At 38.1% G+C, this 20,169-nt stretch overlaps 1 protein-coding gene across 1 annotated transcript; it reads right to left on the bottom strand.

The window, feature by feature from the left end:
• Positions 1-1,382: 1,382 nt before the first annotated feature.
• On the bottom strand, positions 1,383-16,662 carry znf395b (zinc finger protein 395b). The gene is made up of 9 exons (XM_042503441.1): positions 16,490-16,662; positions 14,550-14,740; positions 14,348-14,460; positions 11,101-11,300; positions 10,173-10,273; positions 9,063-9,357; positions 5,719-5,814; positions 3,578-3,684; positions 1,383-1,514 (listed from the first exon to the last, which is right to left on the bottom strand). Exons 1-9 carry the CDS (start codon positions 16,619-16,621, stop codon positions 1,403-1,405), a joined length of 1,347 nt encoding a protein of 448 aa, XP_042359375.1. The 5' UTR covers positions 16,622-16,662; the 3' UTR covers positions 1,383-1,402.
• Positions 16,663-20,169: the final 3,507 nt, after the last annotated feature.

Below are 20,169 nucleotides of genomic sequence, written 5' to 3'. Positions count from 1 at the left end.
TACATTGCCCAGCCAATTTGCCCAGATTTTAAAGGGTTAAGTAATTTTCAAACAGTCCACAACTTAGCCTGCAATTTCTGAAATGAATGAGCGATCATTTACAGCATTGCTAAAGCAGGAACTGGGAGTAAGCAGGAACTAATCCCCAGTCTGATGTCAGCGATGATTCCACCTGGAGGTCGAAGTGACACCAACCTGAAAAACCATCTTCATATATGGTTTCAGAGCAGAGGGATGAGATGAACTGCGCATGTCAACTGTGGTCAATATTATAAACAGTAAGATGTTTCTGCTTGGGTGAAAAAACAGTCATTTGTTTTGCCATCATATTTTCCTGCACTTGCAGGCCACATCCATTCTCTGCATCTTAATAGTGCTAAAATGTTTGTTACTGTTTGATTACGAGGTCTGTTAACGTGTGCATATGTGTGTGTGTGTGATTGCACAGAGTGCTACTGTACACGTGCATGTGTGTGTGTGTGTGTTTCTCTGTCAGTCCAACACAAAAAAATGAAATTTGTGAATACAGTGTACATTTCAGATTGCATTTCTGACATCATAGCATTGTCTTCATACAAAAAGTGTATAGAGAAAACTACAATAAAATAGTTTGCTATTTGTTTTGTGGACTGTTGTGCAAAAGGGAAAAGAAGAAAAAAAAAAAAGGTTTCAAATTCTCAGTGCTTTTTAATTTGTGTTTGACAATATATTTCCTTTTTTTTTTTATTGCTATTACAAACTCACTGCCCTAATGTCCCATTACCGTGACTCCATAGCTTCACGTTTAAAACCATTAACACTGGTCGTACGCCCACATGCGGGCAGGAAGGAACTTGGTTGATTCGAACCAAATGTAGCTTATTCATGTGAGTTTATATTCCAACAAAGTGCCATAAAACATGAAAATTCCCCCCAAAAATTATCTGCCCAGCACACGGGCGGAAGGAGACAATAAAAAAAAGGTATAAAATACTCGTACATAACTCAAAGCACACAATATAATGTACACCATAATCACTGTGTAAGCACTGGAGGAGAGGGTTGGAAGAAAGGAAACAGCCAAGCAGCAGTCTAATACAGTGGAGCTACAGGGGCAGTAATATGACCTTTGGATAGAGTAGGAGAGTATTGGAGGCTTAGCACATCACATGGTCAAAGTCAGTCAACAGTTAGCACCATCGCAGACTTCAGTTTTCAGGATGAAGATACAAAGATACATAAAAGTCCATATGCATGTCTTTAGGAAAGAGACAAAAAGGTTGAAAGTAAAAAAAAACCACAAGAATTGTTTTCCTTGGTGGCTCCCGGGCCCTGATTTATATCCTGTTTGATAAAAGTCTTATTCATCACTCATCCATCCATCCACGTCTCGGTCTCACACGCGCTCTCTCTCCATCAGTCTTTAGTCGGGGAAGCGCTGGCAGGCTTTTTTCCAGCGGCAGGCGGTGCACCACTGATCCTTGCGCTCCACTCCGTACACCTTGCGGCACTTTTTGGCCTCCCCGCGACCCTTCCTGCAGACAGAAAGACACAAATCATGCGGATGAGAAACGGTGCTAAACGGCGGGAAGGAAATGGCGCCACCACACACACTTGATGCGATCAAGCTCTATAAAAATGACGCTGAGGGAGAAGAGACTGATGACAAATGAAGAGTAGATTGGATCTGTTTTATCTTTACCAGCCGAGCCGTGGAAATGTGATTTTACAGACAGCAGCAAATGGGGCCATAAAATGACACCCTGGAGGTAAAAGAAAGAAGGATAGATGCTGGAATCAAACCAAAAAAAAAAAAAAGTAAGGATATGAGGACCCAAGTAAGTGTTTAAAAGCTACAATCCACACTGGTACTGTCAAATGTTTAAAAGTTAACAGCAACACTAAACTGGTCAGGTGTTTGAATTAGAACTGAATAAATGTGTCAATCCTTAGAAATCAAATAAGCAACTAATCTGATTATTGTTTAACACTTAAAGGATTTTTTAAAGGTCCAGTGTGTTGGATTTAGTGCCATCTAGTGGTGAGGTTGCACATTGCAACTGACACTTCTTCCATCTGCCAAGCATGTGATAAGTAACCAAAATAGCATAAAAAATCCTAGAACACGATGTATTCCAAAATAGTATAAAAGGTTATAGTATAGTATGTCATCCAAACTAGCACAGAAACGTCATGGTATACAATGACACGTTGATGCTATTTTTGTCAATATACTGCAAAGTGAAGTTTTTTTTTTATTTTGGTCGACCTACTGTACTATGACATTTTTGGTCGACATAATATAGTATTATTTTTCAGTTGTTCAACATACTCCACTATGACGTTTTCATGCCATTTTGGATGACATACTACATACTATCAAGTTTTAATGCTATTAATGCGTTTTGTACTATGACATTTTTATGATATTGTGAACAACAAACTATGACTTTTATTGTTCCACTTTGGATGAAATCATATACTAAGATGTAATTATGCTATTTTGGATGACATACTGCTATAACTTCCATTTTGGATGTTTCCATGTGCTATAATATTGATATATGTGATTTTTGAGGGCATACTACACTATGACATTTTTATGTTATTTTGTCTGTAATATGAGGTTTTTATGCTGGTTTGGATGAAATACTGAAGTACTAAGTAGTAGTAGTATCCAAAATAGCATTAAAAAATCAAAGTGTAGTATGTTGACCAAAACAGCATATAAATGTCATAGTATACTATGTCACTCCATATAGCATATAAAATGTCATATTATAATATGTCGACAAAAATTGAGGAGGTGGACTTAGGAACGGGGGGGGGGGGGCAAACAAGACTAAAACAGAAACAGGTGTGCAGGGAAGACTAACAAGGAGGGACACACAAGACTAATACAAGAGATGGTGAAATGAATCAGGGAAACACACAAAGACAGGTTGGTGATTTATACAATGACTTTTATTGTTGTTTGGATGATATAATGTACTATAATGTTTTTATGTGATTTTTGAGGAAGTAGTATACTATGACATTTTTATGTGATTTTGGATGACATCCTATAATAGAAAGTTTGATGTTATTTTGGTCCACATACTGTAATATGAGTTTTTTTTAAATGCTGGTTTGGACAATACACAAAAGTATGTCGTCCCTAATAGCATAAAAAAAGTAAAAGAAAAGATATCAACAAAAGTAGAGCAATAAAGTCATAGTATATTATGTCGTCCAAAATTGCATTAAACGTCATAATACAGAATGTCGACCAAAATAGCATCAAAACACCATAGTATAGTATGTTGTGCAAAATAACATAAAAACGTCATAGTATCATATTTCGTTCAAAATGGAATAATAAAAATCACATTATATAACATCATCTGAAATAGTCTAAAATCTTCATAGCACAGCATGTTGCTGAATTGGCATTAAAAAGTCCTTGTACAGAATATTGTGTGAAATAGCATTAACAGTCACAGTATAGCATGTAGTCCAAAATAGTCCAAAAAAAAGTCACAGTAAGATGTCTTCCTTAAATTTGAAAGGCTGGTAAAAATGTCAGAGGTCAGACCTGAACAGGAAGTTGGCAACTCACCTGAAGGAGCAGTGATTACGGGACGGCGACGCGCTCATAGGCTGTAGCCGGTTCTGTTGGAGCCACTGTTCCCCGACGCTGACGGACCGACAGCGAGGCTTCACCACCTGCACAGGCACACCACCACACATTAAAGGGGAAGCTGGGTATTTTTCAACCTAAACCATATTTTCACGTTTTTGTGTCTACCCGTATGTATTTGACCATTTCTTTTGCTTTACGTTTGTCACTGTCTTTAATTATTACTTTTTTTGTCTGTCTGTTTTTGTATAGTAATTTCTTCATTTCCTTTTTTGAATGTTTTCAATTAATAAATAAATCAAATCAATCAAATTCAATCAAGTGACTAATGGAAACAACACCCAGGCCATGTCTTCACCGTCAGTATTAATTCACTTAAAGTGTTTATTTTTCCCAATGAAATGTTTTTAACTGTTATCTTATCTACAGAGTGTCATGTCATGCGGAAATTGTGTTAAGTTGTTTTTTTGTCTTGTGTCAATGTTGTCTTGTGATTTCCTGTTTTATTTTGAAGTCCTGAGTCTCCTCTCGTTTCAGGTCACTTACTTCCTCCCTTTGTGTGTTTTCCCGCCAGTGTGATTGTCGGCCCCGCCCTGATTGTCTCCACCTGTTTCCCGTTACCTTGTGTATATATAGTCTGCGTCTCCCTTTGTCCTCTGCCAGTTCGTCTTGTCTCGTCTGTCAGAGAACCAGTGCCATTTCCATGCTCAAGTCACATTTTGTTGTTGCTCATTCATTCGTATTGTTCAGATTTGAAACCTATTTTTATTTGATACTTTGACTGGACTCTTGTTTTCTTGTTACCTCGTAAGAGTGATATTTTGTTGTTACTTTGTTTCCTCATCTGAGAGAGTTTTGTTGGTACTTTTCCTCTTCGGGGTGATTTTGATTTTGCACCTGCCTATGTAAAGACTTTTCTGCTGCCATTAAAAAAAAAAAAAAGTGTTTTTGACTTTTTGAAACCTGGTGTCGTGCATTTGGGTTCAATTCCAGTTCAGTCTTGTCAAAGAGATACCTAAAGATCTCAGAAACAGCCCAGAAATCTCCAACACTAAACCCACCAGACCCCATTTCAATAAACATCATTTTTTCAAATTTTTTTTCTTTTTTTTTTTTTTTTCTCATCTAGTTGGGTGAGTTAGGGGTTTATTTCAACCAAACAAGAGTTGGTGATTGTTGGAACAGTGGAAAAAATGATCAGGTTATCGTGGTGGCATCACAGTTAACTGAATCTAAGTCAATCAGGATTGTGTTTTAGGTAATGTTCTGTAGATCAGTTTGGGGTTCATACAAATTTTTACCAAAAAACATGTCTTATCTTATGACTTTTCCATGATTTTGAGGTAAATGATCTTTTTGTTTTGAAAGAAGGTTTTGAAAGAAAAATTTGAGTGATTTTTCTTTTTTTTTTTTTCAATTGCTGGTGATTTTCTTTCTTTAATACATTTTTGTAAGTAAAAAATTGCCTTTTTAAAAATCTTGGTGATTTAAAAAAAAAAGAAGAACAAAATATTTTCTTCTTCTTTAATTTTTTTTTGTTGATTTTTTTTGTTTGTTTTTGTAAAAATGTTGGCGATTTTCTTCCATAAAACATTGACTTTTAAAGAAAAAATGTCATTGATTTTTATCGCTATTTAAAAAGAAAAAAAGGCAATTGTTTTTTCTTTAATAATTTTTGGTGTTTTTTTTAATATGTCATGGATTCTTCATTTAGCTGACGCATGTAGAAAAAAGCTTTCTTGATGAATTAAACACAGCACAGGGGGAGTAACTGCAATATGAATGGCAGTGTAGAAAAAGTCATGGAATATTTTGAATCCTGCAGCCCTGCGGGTTTGGAAGACATGTTTTCTTTAAAAATCACTAAAAATTACACCATTCATCTCTGCCAGAAACTGTAAAAACTGAAATTATTGTTGGATTTTCAAATTTCCAACAGTCATTGAACACATTAATTCTTGTCGGACAGGTTTGTGAAACAAAATTCCATGACTTTTCCAGGTTTTTCATGACTGAATGAGCCCTGTCAGTTCATTGATGAAATGTGGGAGAGACCGATTGATAAGGAGACAGGTAATTAAAGAGACACATGTAAAGACAGAACAGGACAGAAGACCCACTGGAGTGTTATTGTGACCAGAGACGGAGGCAGAGGGGGTCCAACCCTGGCAGCCGGGGCTTCTAGGGGCCACAGATACCTGGACGGGGCCGCAGGCCTGGAGAGAGCAGGAAAGAGGAGGCAACACATGAATAATCAGATCTGTAGGACCTTCATATAACTAACGACCTGCTCCATAGAAAAAGGAAATTACAATACAACAATTTCCTGATACTGGACTAAAAATATTTAAACCTACTTGACTTATTTTTTATCTACTTGGGGGAGGCAGAAACGGGCTCTTATCACCAAAATTATATGGCTTATTTACCAAGCAGCAACCTCCAGGGCTGAAGTGCACATAACTGCAGTTCCCCTAATGGCCACCGGAGGCTAGCAACTTTACAGCACAAATATACATGTTTACAGCCTGCAAAAAACAAAAAAAAAACAAAAGTTTTGTTTCACTATAGCTAATTTCAACATTTATGACAAATTTATGGGCACGAATTTCTACTTAACACACCCACTGACATGTTATTAAGGCCTAAAGTTATGCATAATTACAGTGACAGGTGGGTGCTGTCTGAAAACATGTCTGTAACCATGGCAACAATATTGGTTAGGTAACCATAGCACCAGATTTACAGACTTAGTAAAGATCAAGTCAGTGTGACATTGCGGTAACAACAGAAGTCACTTTCAGGTAGAAAACTGACTACTGTCTCGGCAAACTTGTTTATATCTGTTCATCTTTTCAGTTGTAAGTGTAATATTTAAAGATACAAAGTTAAACATGGTGGTCCAACCTTGTCAAGACCCGATATGAGTGCCTATGTCATACGAGGTGCGCACGTGCAGAAACGTCAGCCATCTTTGACAGCTAGCTATAGCTACACCACTTGAACAAACTACATAGTAACAGATGCAGTTGGAGGCTTACATAAGCAAAAATATCAGCCAGTTTGAACAGCTAGCTGTGTTGCTACCATAGAAACGGTGATGCTGCATTCTAGATTTAACGTAATAGTTACGTATTTAACGTAGAAAACTGAACATGATACTGGATACTTGGTTTGACTAAATTCAGTTAAAGGGCAGATCTAATCATCTTTATGGATACAAAAATTATCTATAAACACAAATTCCCAAGTCTGATGAGGATTGTATTCATTTTACAGTTGTCTTTTCAGTATAGAGTATCTATCTATCTATCTAGCTATCTCTCTCTATATATAGATAGATAGATAGATAGACAGAAAGATATACATACACATATATATGCCAGTGTGAGTTCAGTGCTGTGGTCAGGCATCTCAAGCTACAAGCCTGGACACTCAACACCCATGCACATGCACACATACACACACACACACACACACACACACACACACTGACCCACAATTGATCCCATGCTCTTGCTTAGGCAGGACTCCACTGCAGCCACGGGGAAATTAATGACAAATGTGGTACAAAATGGACACACATCATGTTAGAAATGAAAAAAAGCTTATTTCTGAGTGTGCTAGGGACACGTTTTTAGAGTGACTATATTGAATCAGTCCAGAGTGGTCCTGGACATGTAGACATTGCTACAACCACTGTACAACGACACTGGAAGAATACGTTGGGTGTTTTTCTGCCGTTTACAGGCTGGTGAGAGTCTGGCCTGCTCGGGGGAGCGAGCGAGCCGACAGCTTCCTCTCTCACTGTCACAAAGCATCCATTTACAGGCTCAGTGGTACAGGGGAAATGCAGGTCACCAGTGAAATGTGCTGCTTTGTGATGCATAAACAAAAGTTGGAGCTCATTGGCTCGTTGGAGGGGGATCTGCATGGGTAAGGAGGACCTCTGAAACAACGCAACATGAAACCCCTGCACACACACTCCATTAAAACAAAGAAAAGGTCCTCTCAGATATGTAGAATATAAATGAATGTAAATATATTCATTCCTGTTTTCACCTGCAGCCTGACTTCATGGAAATTACGGCTGAATTTGGGCAACAGTGTGATGTTTGGAGCATAAATCCCTCAGTTCACACACTAAATCTACGCCTGCCATTTAATAATTCATACTAACAAACGCCGTGCTGTCTCCTTGCATCGCTCTCAAACTATTTCAGCCCACAAAAACACTGTCTGCTTGCAGATAAGAGCTGCAAAATCAACAATTATTTATTAAAATTAGGGATCATAAATTGCAATTGTGAAACAGGTATTTTGTGCCAAAACTCAATACAGCCTCTCAAAATCTCACATATTTTACAGACTGTGTGGAATATATTTCAATCTGCAAACAGCATTTGGAAATCATTAAAAACATCTCCATTCAAATGAAGACTAATGACATTATCTTAGGTGGGTGAGTGTCATTCTAGGTTTTATCGCTGGTTAAGCACACACACATCCACATACACTGCACGAATTCACCATCTGGTTGGTCATATGAAAATAAGAGTGATAATAAAAACAGTTATGGTCGGGAAGGAATATGAGCTGTGATGTAACACATTTCAAAGTGTCATAATATTACGATATTTTACCATTCTGTGAAAACAAATCCACACAATGGTCTGTTTCAAAGAAAGAAAAACCATAAATACCGCCATGCAGTTGTATAAGTTGCAGTTGTATATTTTACAGAACATTATGATGTCACAGTTGACCTTTGACCTTTCAGATAAAAAAGTCAGAACTTCATCATTATGTCCTACTGAACATTTGAGTGAAATCTAAGCAAAGCAGTCATTGAGCCATAGCCAAAAACATGTTGTATGAGGTCTCCAAGACCTTGACCTTTGACCACCAGATTCTAATCAGTTTATTCTTGAATCCAAGTGGACGTCCTCAGATATTGTGTTAATGAAAATGACACAAATGCAAGGTCACAGTGAGTTTGACCTTTAGACACCAAATTCTAATCAGCTCATCGCTGATGGATGATCAAAGTGGATGTTCGTGCTAAATTTGAAGAAATTTCCTCCAGGTTTAAAAGATAAAAAGCAAAGCATCTTAAAGAAAAAAATAATCTTTTTTTTTCTTTAAAAGGAAAAAAAATCATTTTTTTTAAAAGAAAACAAATTTCAACTTTTTTCTTTAACCCCCCCCCAAAAAATTGTTTGTTTCTTTAAAATTGCAAAGGAGCAAAAAATGCCAAAAATGATAAGGAAAAAAATTCAACAAAGTGTTTCCTTAAAAATCACCAATAATTTTGAAAGAAAGAAAAAAAAATCTTTTAAAAAAAATCTGCAATGAAAAAGAACCAATAAGGAGTAACAGTGGTCACTGTCACTGCCAGTCCCTGTCAGCGGGACAAAACTCCTCAAAGACCAGAGACCCCAGAGAGCGACACGGCTGCACCGACCTGATAGAGATGCTCTGAGTGGATCTGCCAGAAGCTGCTGGGGGCCGACTGGCTGAGCGGACTGGGCCTGTTCGGGCCGGGCCCCGAGCTGGAGTTGGACCTGGGTCTGTGAGCTGGGGGGACCTGGAGCCCTGAGGCCGGAGGCGAACCGCAGGAGGCCCAGCTGAGATGAGAGGATGCGGCCTGGCCCAGAGCCTGCTGGGAAGGAGCCGGAGTGGAGCTGGCATCCACGCTTTCACAGGAGATCTTAGTGTAGTAGAAGTCCTCTTCTCTCTGGGACTGATCTGACCCACTGCTGTGTGTGTGGTAAATGAGTGTGTGTTTGTGTGTGTTTGGCAGATGGAGGGGACCGAGCAGAGGACACAGGGAAGAAAGAGTGAGTTGTTTGTTTGGAGCGTTACTGAATGCAGCACTCAGTGTGGCCCAGATATAAGATCTCAAAAAATGTTTCATCGCTTCCCGCAACTAAGTCAGAGCTCTTCCCCAACCTGAAAATTTCATCCCCTCTTGTTTTTTTAATGTTGTTTTGCAGCTCAGAAATGTTCTAAAGGGCTAAACTGTCTGCTTTTCACCACACCTCAGTCTACTTTGGAGGAGTGGCACCACAGAGGAAAACTTATTGGGCCATTTTTGAATGTTGAGAAATAGAAAGTAGTAAAAGTTATTTTATGATGATTTTGAAGCATGATTTACCTGGACATTTTTTGCTAGCTTAAAAAAAAACCCTTTTTTTTTACTAAATTTACTATTTCTACAAATTTCTTGCAGTTTGTGGATTATTTCTTGCTCATATGCAATAAAACTCCCTTACTTTTTAAATCAATTTTTAGATTTAAAAAAAAAGAGGCAATTTGTGGGAAATTTCCCACGAAAGCAGCACAAGAAAAGTGATGTCGCTGCAGGTTTCAAAGGGTTAACTACAGTGAGGAACCCCTTATGAAAAGCTGAAACATAAGGTTCAGCCCCCTCTCCATTACATTTTTTTTTTATACAGTCCCTAAGCTATCAAAAAGGTATCGTTCAGGTATCTGTCTCTAAACTCAAGTACTGTATCAGCACCAGTGTTGAAAGATTTCAGTCAACATCCATCACTAATAACCTACAACTCACCCCAGATGCAGCACACGGATGTGTCTTTTTATTCCGACGGAAGACGTGAGCACCTTGCCACAGCTGGGCCACAGACACTTATACACACCTCTGAGCGAGCTCTGTGAGAGACAGACACAGCACAGCTAAAGGAAAGGAGACAAGCTGGAAACAAAGAGAAATACAAAAAGACAGAAAGTACACAGAGTACACAGAGTACACAGAGAGAGATAACATAGTTCCTTAGCTGATTCAGGGATACTTAACTTGCTTTGCTTGGGGGCCACTTTTGCAAAATAACAGGAGGCCAGGGGCCAGTCTCTGCAGACCCATATATGTTTCTAGGATTGTAGAATTTTTGTAGGACTTTAGGACATCTCAATGGTTTCTAGGATTATGGGATGCTTCTAGGATTATGGGAACATTTCTAGGATTTCAGGATGTTTGCAGGATTATGGGATGTTTCTAGGCTCTTAGGACATTTATGGGATTTTAGGACATTTCTAGGATTAAAGGAGGTTTCTAGGATCTTAGGACATTCCTAGGATTTTAGAACATTTCTAGGATTACAGGATGTTTCGAGGATGTTCGGACATTTCTAGGATTGTGGGATGTTTCTATGATTTTAGGACATTAGGGGCTTAGCTAGGACCTCTGTCTGGGGGTGTGGGGGATCCTCCACTGGCACTTTTTTTGATTGACAAGCTCTATTTTGATGCTGTTTTATGCACTCTGACACCTTATGCATACTAAAAGTACAAAAACAATTCCCAGAGTGAATCACTTTATTTTTTATTGTGAATTAGAAAATGGTTGGTTGGCCAGCTGTTACCCAGATTTGACCTGCGGGCCTTAACTTGAGTATCATCGTTCTAGAGTCTTGTAAAACAGTCGTCGTTCCCATCATATGGTGCTAAACGTTGAGCAGAGAACACATTCAGATATGCACCTTTGGCTTTTTGGCATTCAGCTTCTCTCCCTGCTCCAGTTCCATGTGTAGGCCTTCATCCGGGCTGCTGTCCATCTCAGTAATGGATGTGGAGGGGGCGGGACTCACGTTGCCGTGGTCCCAGCTCCAGTAGCCGCTGCTGCCGCTGTCAGAGAGCTCGCCACCGCCACACTCCATGTCAGCTGACGATGATGAGCCACCTGGAAAACAGAAAGTTAGTTTTCAAAAACTACCTCGTCCTTTTAACCCAAACTTACAAATGACCTATTTTCTCTCAATACCGTGAGTATGCCACCATGGTTATTTTGCCCTGGTTGTGAGTTGATGAAATATCTCACAGTAAAAATATAGCTTATGGTTTAGATATCAAATATTCTCTGTTCCTTTAGGACTAAAATAGACAGTGTGCATTTGGGAGAGCTTCTCTCGGCCCATTCTACAGAGAACAGCAGGGGTCTCAGTGCTGCCAGACTGGTGACGTGTATGTTTTCTAACATCACTGCTCTGCTCCCTGTTGCTGTTTAATTTTCACTTCGCCAAAAAGTTTAAAATAGCAAAAAAATCTATTTCCACTTTTTTGAGGGTTAAACAGGGACAGTTAGTCTATTAGTAGCAACTATGTCGATCCTGCGAGTGGCTTTATTTGTCTTCCGTGTTGTATTTCCATCATTATTTTAACTCTACTGTAAGTCAGACCGTAGATTATATAGAGCAGAGATACTCAATTTGTTCTGCCAGGGGGCCACTTTTGCAGAATGACAGGAGGCCAGGGGCCAGTCACAGCAGCCCCATATGTGTTTCCAGGATTTTAAGATGTTTCTAGGATTTCAGGACATTTCAAGTGTTTTAGGATTCTAGGATTTTAAGATATTTCTAGGATTTTAGGATATTTCTATATTTGTAGGACGTTTCTAGGATTTCAAGACATTTTGAGGATTTTATGATGTCTCAAGGGTTTTACAATGTTCCTTTGATAATAGGATGCTTTTAGGATTAAAGGACATTTCTAGAATTATAGGACCTTTGTAGGCTTTAAGGACATTTGTAGGATTTTAGGACATTTCTTGGATTAAAGGAAGTTTCTAGAATAATAGGAGGTTTCTTGAAATTTAACACGTTTCTAGGATTATAGCATGTTTAAAGCTGCGTTCATATGGAATCTGACAGTAGGCAGACAAAAACAAAAACAAAAAACAATATGTATGACCATATGTTGCTGTGGCAATGTGTAAAAAAAGGAATAAATGTATTAAATAAAATGATTTTGTGTCTATTATTTTATGTAATTATTGTAGCAATTTACTTAGCTTTCTATTTATATTCTATTGCAAACTTAAAATTAAATTTAAATTCCCTCCAAAATGTAAAGAAAGTTAAATTCCCTCCAAAATAAAATTTTCACTCATTTTTCATGCTTCATATCCACTTTACTAGTAACATCTTTGTGCGATTTAAATTTTTGATCATATAATTGACCTATTGCTAAGCCCTGACCTTGAACGCCTCGAGCCAATCGCATTTTATGCAGCTACACAATGCACTTGGACATCCTGCTCGAAGACCTCCATGGAAAAGTGTCAGAAATATAGATTTTCTTGCGGGTTTATTTGAATTTATGCAGTTCTAACTTATAAAACGGTCAAACGATGTGTATGTGGTAAATACAACACATCGAGGTATCCTGAGAGGCTAGCAAATGGAGCGTGTTTTATCCCGTTCCCTAAACCTCACATAAACAGAGAAAAGTGTGTCCTTCAGATTGAGCAGCTCAACGTAAAGAAGATAAACAAGAATGTCCACATATTTTTTAAGGTAAGACATCATAGTGTAAACAAAATTTACTACAAAGTGAAAAAATATATATAACCTCGTACATAATGTAGGCAACATGTTTATTGTCACCTTGCAGCAAACTTTGCTAGGTAACGTTAGCGTACGTTAGCTATTAGCCGCTAACGTTGTGGCTAACATCAGCTTTGTAACGTTAGCTCATCATGTTATTTGTTCAACTTAGCATTTTTGTTCCTTGACAAGCGAATAACAGTGTTAACTGTAGCAAAGGTTGTAGTTAAAGCTCACCCAACTAAAAACCATTTATGTTAGCTAAGCTGTAACATTACAGAGAAGGCAAAGGCTAGCTAACGCTAACACCACGGCATAGTGAAGACCCTTTTGATGGTTTCTGTGTTTAAAAAAGGAGCTTCTGACCCCAAAAGTTAATATTCATAGTTTTCACTTGACGTCATGTCCGTATAGTAGAAGAAAATAATGCCTTCTGCCGCTGCCCGTGTTGTGTTTGTGGTTAGCTTTGCTAAAACGGTCAGACAGTTGTTTTTAAATCGAGTGCACAAACTGATAAAGAGACAATCCAGGGTTGTGCATTAACAGAATCCCACCTGAGACTAAAAACCCCCAAAAAAGAAGGGGATTGTGGATTTGTACTATTACATAGCCCTGGCTTCAGGGAGAGTAAAGAATGGCCGCCATCAGAGTACACATGTTTTTGCAGAGAATATTTCCTCAAAGTGAGTATTTTAATTATTGTAGTTTTAGTCTTTGTAGCTTCTTGCAATTGTTCTGACAAGGTTCATTTTTGTGGACCAAAAACAACTCCAGTGGCCTTGAGTTAACGTTACGCAAGCTAACGTTAACTAGTTAGTGCTCACCTTTTCTTTGACAATACAGTTTCTTGTCTTTCACCTCCTAAATTGCATTAGTGTAAGAAATACTGCGGCGGTTGCTGTAACAGGATAGCAAGTGCCCAAAACTTGCAGTTTGTTCACACATCTTTGTTTTTTTTTTTGATGGTATGATCCAAATATTTATGGTCGCAGTTTCCACTGTTGGCTGCCGTGTTGGAACATTGTTTTGTGCTCCAGGGCTCTGTGCCAGTCACATGACTGAAAACTACGAAAAGCATCTTTGGATACGTATGTCTTTGACACTGACATTCAACACTGATAGTATAGGCAGCGATCCAATGAGGGCCATGTTTTCTCCTTTTTTGTGAGCTGTGCCATATCCCATCGAAAATCCCATCCCAATCTGTAGGACTGCAAAAAGTTAATTTTTTAAAACTTTGACAAGCAATGTTGTCTACTATTGCCGGTATTCTCTGTCGGCCTCAGCTAATTTTACCATCCTGCTCTCCTTCACTAAAATGACATCCAGTTTGCCTTCTACCATCTGCCGGGTTCCATGTGAATGCAACATAAGAAGTACTGTGTGTTGGTGTGGTGAGACAGACCTGGTCCAGGATCTGTCTGCGGAGGGCTCTGGACCACAGGGCTGCAGGACAGACTGGTCAGAACCATGGCTGCCATGATCTCGTCCATCTCCACCGACTCTGGGCTGCGGAAACTGTAAGCAGCAGACCAGAAATATCTTTAGACTCTATTAAGACAAAGTCCACACTCTCTCACACTCACACACTCTTACTCCTCCCTCACCTGTGTTGTGCCTCTCCAGCTGTTGACACATTGCTGAAGTGCATAGTGGGTCCTGTAGTTTGCAATGGAGCAGCCATGTTGCTCCAGCCTCGCTCAGCTTCCATCTGCGGCAGGTGAACTGATGACTCGTTCTTGTGATGTCCAACCTCCACAAACGCTTTTTCCGCCTGAACCCACGTCTGTGCACACACCTGTGGGAGGAAGTGGTGAATTAATGAGCTCCTGGCCCAAATTTGCAACAGTTATAGCCTTTGTACATTATCCTTTCAAAACATGGATTGACATCAGTTTTCTTGCGCTGCGTGGAGACGCTTTTCTCAAGGTATTTAACCCTTAAAAACCTGAGCAGTTGGTTTCATTTCTTTTGAAAACAAGTGGAGAAAAGGCATGAGCAACTTGGCAAGAATGTCCAGCAAATTGCAAGGAATTAGTAAAAGTTGACAAGAATAAAAAGACCTGAATATTAATTTAAAAAGAGGGAAAATGTAAAAAATCTTAAAGAAATTTACAAAAAGTATATTATATATCATTTTGTAATTATAGTTTATTATTTTCGTATGATTTTTTTATTCATTTCTTATTGCTTTTATTATTATTAGTAGTAGTAGTAGTTGTAGTAGAAGCATCATCAAAAAACAAAGATGAAGATTAAATAAATTTTTTTTTTTTCCTATTACATATTTGAAATTATGTTATAGGAAAAAAATATACTTTATTTAATCTTCATCTTTGTTTTTTTTTTTTACTTTTTTAAAAATTATTATTTTCAGGCAGTTTTCTTAACCCCACTCTGTTTATGATTTATTTGGGTTGGGCAGTTTACATGAGCCTTTGTTACCCTAAAACTGCATCGTCTGGTTATTTCCATGAATAAAGCAGTTGAAAGAATATTTCCTTTCCATCTGTGGCGTCCTGCGTGCAGACAGCATATCTGCCAGTGTAACAGTGTGAGGAGGATGTGGGTGCCAGCCCCTGAGCAGGCACTACTTTTGCTGCCTTCACATGCTCCTTGGAAATATCGTACTTCCCAGTTGAAATTATGACATGCACGCATCCAAGTGCTCTGGTCAGAAAAAAAGCAACAAGCATGGATGCTAGACATAAAAAGGTTGTTTCTTCATGGCTGATGTTTTACCAAAAGCAGGTAGCACAGAGCTCCTTTATGCTTTAGCAGAAAACGAAGCACACAAAATGCACATCAGGTATGAAGTTGATGTTTTAAATCTTTTACAAGAATAAGTAACATTATATTTAGCAAATATTTGCTTAGCCTCCTCGCTTTATGTTCCTGTTGTCTCAGTGAATAAGGGCTTAAGGTGTTGCAGAAATAATGTTACTGTGATTGAGCTTGAGATATGGAGATCCATAACACACCAGATAGACGCACCTAATAGATGCATATACAAAATATGCAACTACTAAAAGTCAAGGATAGACACCAGGAACAAATAACAAAATATATAATTTTTTACCGTCGGTTGTTGACACTGGTTTCATGCCCTATGTCATTTCTGCTGCTCTGAAACATCATGCAAACATCACACCTCGGCTTCTGGGATATCATCACAATTTCCCACTCGTAATTACAACTTTGGAGGGCCATTCATGTGCTTGTAACTCGTAATACGATATTTCCGAGGAGAACATGAAGGCAGCATTTACCTCTAACACAGAGGGAGGAAATAATGACCCCTTTGTGGGAGCTCTTGCTCTTTCTAAGTAAGGGCAAACTTTGGAGAGTGTAGCCTTTATCTTACTGCAAAGTCCGTCCTCCAATCATCAAAATGTAAATTAAAACCAGCATACTGCATCCTGGTGACCGCTCATGGCTGTATTTACATGTGTTTACCCAAAATGCAAATGAATTGGATGATTGACAAAACAAAATAACGTCATACAATATCTCAGTTAACACGCATGGCAGTCTTATCCCCACTCACTAGAGTCTGCTGTGTGTCAGGCCCGTTGCTGCTGTGTGTCGACGCAGAGGTGCAGGCCTGTAGTCCTGACGGGCACGCCGCCGCTCCGCCTGGCCCTGCTCCAGCTCTGTCCTCAGGTCCCATAGCTGCCATGGTGCTGCTGCACACAATGAGGGGACTCAGCACAGCGTCACACCTCCCTGCAGACAAGACACCAGGGACAACATGAGAGCTGAACCAATCAAAATATCTGACTGCGTTTTTAAATGTTTCTGCAGCAACGCAATATTCATAAAATGGCTTATTAAAGGGGAATGCCAGCGATTTAGTATTGCACATCTATTAACTTCGGGTACCAACGAGAGACAAAAGAATGAGTCTCTGGTGGTGTCAGATTTAGATATCATAAAATGTAACAACTCAATGATATTTCACTAAAAATATTCTGCTTAATCTACTTAAGAAAATTAAGGCAACCTTTGCATAATGTTTTTATGTAGATCAAGAAAGAATGGTCTTTGTATGATTTACTTAATTTCCTGTATGTAAGAAATACACTTTGCAGGTAAGGTCAGCTTAATTTAACCAGTAAAATAACTTCATTGTTCAATTAAAATCAACTTAAGTTTGCAAAGTCAACTTAATTTAACCAGTAACATAACATAATAAAACACATAAAAAGTACAGTCAACTTAATTTTGCAAGTAAATCAACTTAATTTTGCAAGTAAAGTCAACTTAATTTTAGAAGTAAATTTAAGTTAACTTTACTTGAAAAATTAAGGTAACTTTACTTGGATTTTAGTTGACTTTAATTGCAAAATCAAACTGACTTGGAAAATGTATTTCTTTCATACAAAAAAATAAGTAGATCAAACAAACACCAGTCTTGCTTGATCTCCATAATAATCTTATGCCAAAATGTGCCAATTATCTTAAGTAGATCAAGCAGAATATTTTTAACAGTGAGGGGTCTAACTTCAGAAACGATCCTACATTTTCCACATTGCAACTCAATAGCAAATTTCATTTGAACCTCCCTGCCTCCTAAAGGCTGGTTTAGAGAGAACTAGGGCAGCCCCTTAAAAGTCAGAGATTCAAATCATTAGTCAGAGACCACTCAGTCGACTGAGATAACTTCAAGTTTAGGAGTATTTTTTTTGTTTTTTCTTTCTAGTCGCTAGTCTGCGTGTGCTGCAGTGTACGTCTGAGTATAGTTTGGTCCCCAGATTTTGCTGTAGAGTGAGTGCTCTTGACTTTCATGCTACTCTTTGGCACAGGGAACTACGGACATGCCGGCAGCAGCCAGAGGAGGAGAGTTGATAGTAATTCTGCTTAGAGGTGGTGAATTTACAGCTCACATAAACTTAATACGATACAATCTCTGGCTTTTGTTTAATATCAAGTGTCTGCAAAAATGTTTGTTGCACAATGGCTCAGAGGTAGAGCAGGTTGTTCATTAATCTGAAGATCAGCGGTTCGATCTCCAGCTCTTCTAGTCAACATGTTGAAGCAAGATACTGAACCCAAAATTGCTCCTGCAACATCGGTCTGTGAGTGTGTGTGATTGGGTACTGAGTAGCAGGTGGTACCATGTATGGTAGCCCAGGCCACCAGTGTGTGAATGTGTGTGTTAATGTGTGAATGTGACATGTAGTGTTAAAATGCTTTGAGTGGTCGGAAAACTAGAAAAGCACAATACAAGTGTAGTCCATTTAGCATTAAGGTAAGTGTAAGAGTGCCTAAAAAAAGCATCAGACTAGGGCTTGTATATCATATAGTGCCAGTGGAAGATCCACCAAACCCCCCAACAGAAGTCCTAGCTAAGCCCCTAATGTACTAAAATCCCAAAACAACTTGGAATCCTAGAAAGGTCCCTAAATCTTAGAGATGTTATAATATCCTAGAAATGTCCTGAAATCCTAGAGATATCCTACAATCCTAGGATTGTCCTTAAATCCGAGAAACATCCTAAAATCCTAGAAATGTCCTAAAATCATAGAGACTTGCTTAAATCCTAGAATTGTCCTAAAATCCAAGAATCATCTTAAAATCCGAAATGTTCTAAAATCTAAAAAAGTGTCCTAAAATACACGAAACACCCTAAAATCCTAGAAATTTGCTAAAATCCTTGAAATGTGCTAAATCCTAGAAATGTCTTAAAATCTTAGAAACGTCCTAAATCTTAAAAACATCCTAAAATCCGAGAAACATCCTAAAATCATAAAAACTGTCCTCACATCCTTTATATATAAAATCTCTGAAGTGCCCTGCTAAATCACCTTGATGTTGTATAATGTTCCCCATACATTTCTTTAAGTAAGTTTTGTAGTAATATTTGAATCTTTCTTAAAGCATTACGAATGAAGGTTAAAGGTTATGTCCAATTAGACGAATATGTGTGGACTAAACCGTGGCATTAAATGATGAATATTAGGCTTTCTGTAATAAATAAATATGTTGATCCAAACAGAAGGCAGCTTTGCAGAGCAGTAAATGCTGGCGCACGCTCGTGCACTCATTCCATCTTGTCTCTGTGCCTGACAGCACAGAGCAAAAACACCACCGGGGGATTTGAAAATGATTGCAGGAAGCTGAAGTAAACACAGACTTGTGTGGATTTATATAGGGAATGAAACTCAATCTTGCTGTAGTTTTATTGTTTATAAAGAATGTGACTGATAACGCGCTGACGTCTGGATGCATTCACTGTGGCCTGCCGCCCAAAGAGGTAAAATGGGGCAATGCTGCATTCAGGGCACGTGGGAATAATGCTGATGAAATGCCTGAGTGTCTCAAAGCAGTGTTTTTGCAGCATTCATCATCCATGATGTACAATATTTCAAGTAGTGTGACAACTGTAGAAAAACTGAATGAGCAGAGTTTTCTGAAGGGTCTGTACTCAAACCACGAAATGATTGACATTAACTAAATGAGCACATTTGAGCTCACATAGTAGTAAATACATAATAATAGTACAATAAGAACTTAAAGAACTTCAATTAATTAATCAATTAAGTGGCAAAAAGGCAGAATATTTTCTGTTAAATGATTCACGGGTGTGATTTCATCTTATTTTTTCCAGTTTTATAAATGAAAACGAACCCTTTAAAACCTGAGCAAATTGGCACGATTCCTCTCAAAAACATGGGAGAAAGGCAATGTGCAACAAAACAAAACATAAAATAACAACAAAACAAGGAAAATTACATGAAGATTAGAATAAAGAAATTAATAAAATGAAAAAACAAAATCAGATTAAAAAAAAACACAAAAGAGAAACTAAACACCCTGCCTTTCAAAATAAAATTTAAACAAAAAAAAAAAAGAAAAGACAAAAAACCGGAAAAAGTGCTTAAAAATGTTATTATTGTCATTATTTTAAAACTGTAATCACGATAATTATACATAAAGTTTTCCCCTAGATATTTTTCCCCAGCTTTTCTTCTTTCTTGCAATCTGTGGAACGTTTCTTACCAACTTGCTCATTGCCTTTTTCCTTANTTATTTTAAAACTGTAATCACGATAATTATACATAAAGTTTTCCCCTAGATATTTTTCCCCAGCTTTTCTTCTTTCTTGCAATCTGTGGAACGTTTCTTACCAGCACTTTTCCGGGTCTTTTGCTATTTCTTTTTTTTTTTTGTTTAAATTTTATTTTGAAAGGCAGGGTGTTTAGTTTCTCTTTTGTGTTTTTTTTT

Source organism: Plectropomus leopardus, chromosome 16, assembly GCF_008729295.1.
Source record: "Plectropomus leopardus isolate mb chromosome 16, YSFRI_Pleo_2.0, whole genome shotgun sequence".
Classification (NCBI taxonomy): domain Eukaryota; kingdom Metazoa; phylum Chordata; class Actinopteri; order Perciformes; family Serranidae; genus Plectropomus; species Plectropomus leopardus.
The sequence above is the reverse complement of the archived record's forward strand: the minus strand, read 5'-3'. Positions and strand labels throughout refer to the sequence as shown.

Bases quoted from the DNA above. Each gene is read 5' to 3' on its own strand.
- znf395b (XM_042503441.1), bottom strand. From the start codon at position 16,621: ATGGCAGCTATGGGACCTGAGGACAGAGCTGGAGCAGGGCCAGGCGGA. The intron at 9,358-10,172 runs GTGAGTTGTAGG...CCACACACACAG, and splicing joins ATCCGTGTGCTGCATCTGGG to CAGTGGGTCAGATCAGTCCC. The intron at 1,515-3,577 runs GTGAGTTGCCAA...TTCTGTCTGCAG, and splicing joins CGTAATCACTGCTCCTTCAG to GAAGGGTCGCGGGGAGGCCA.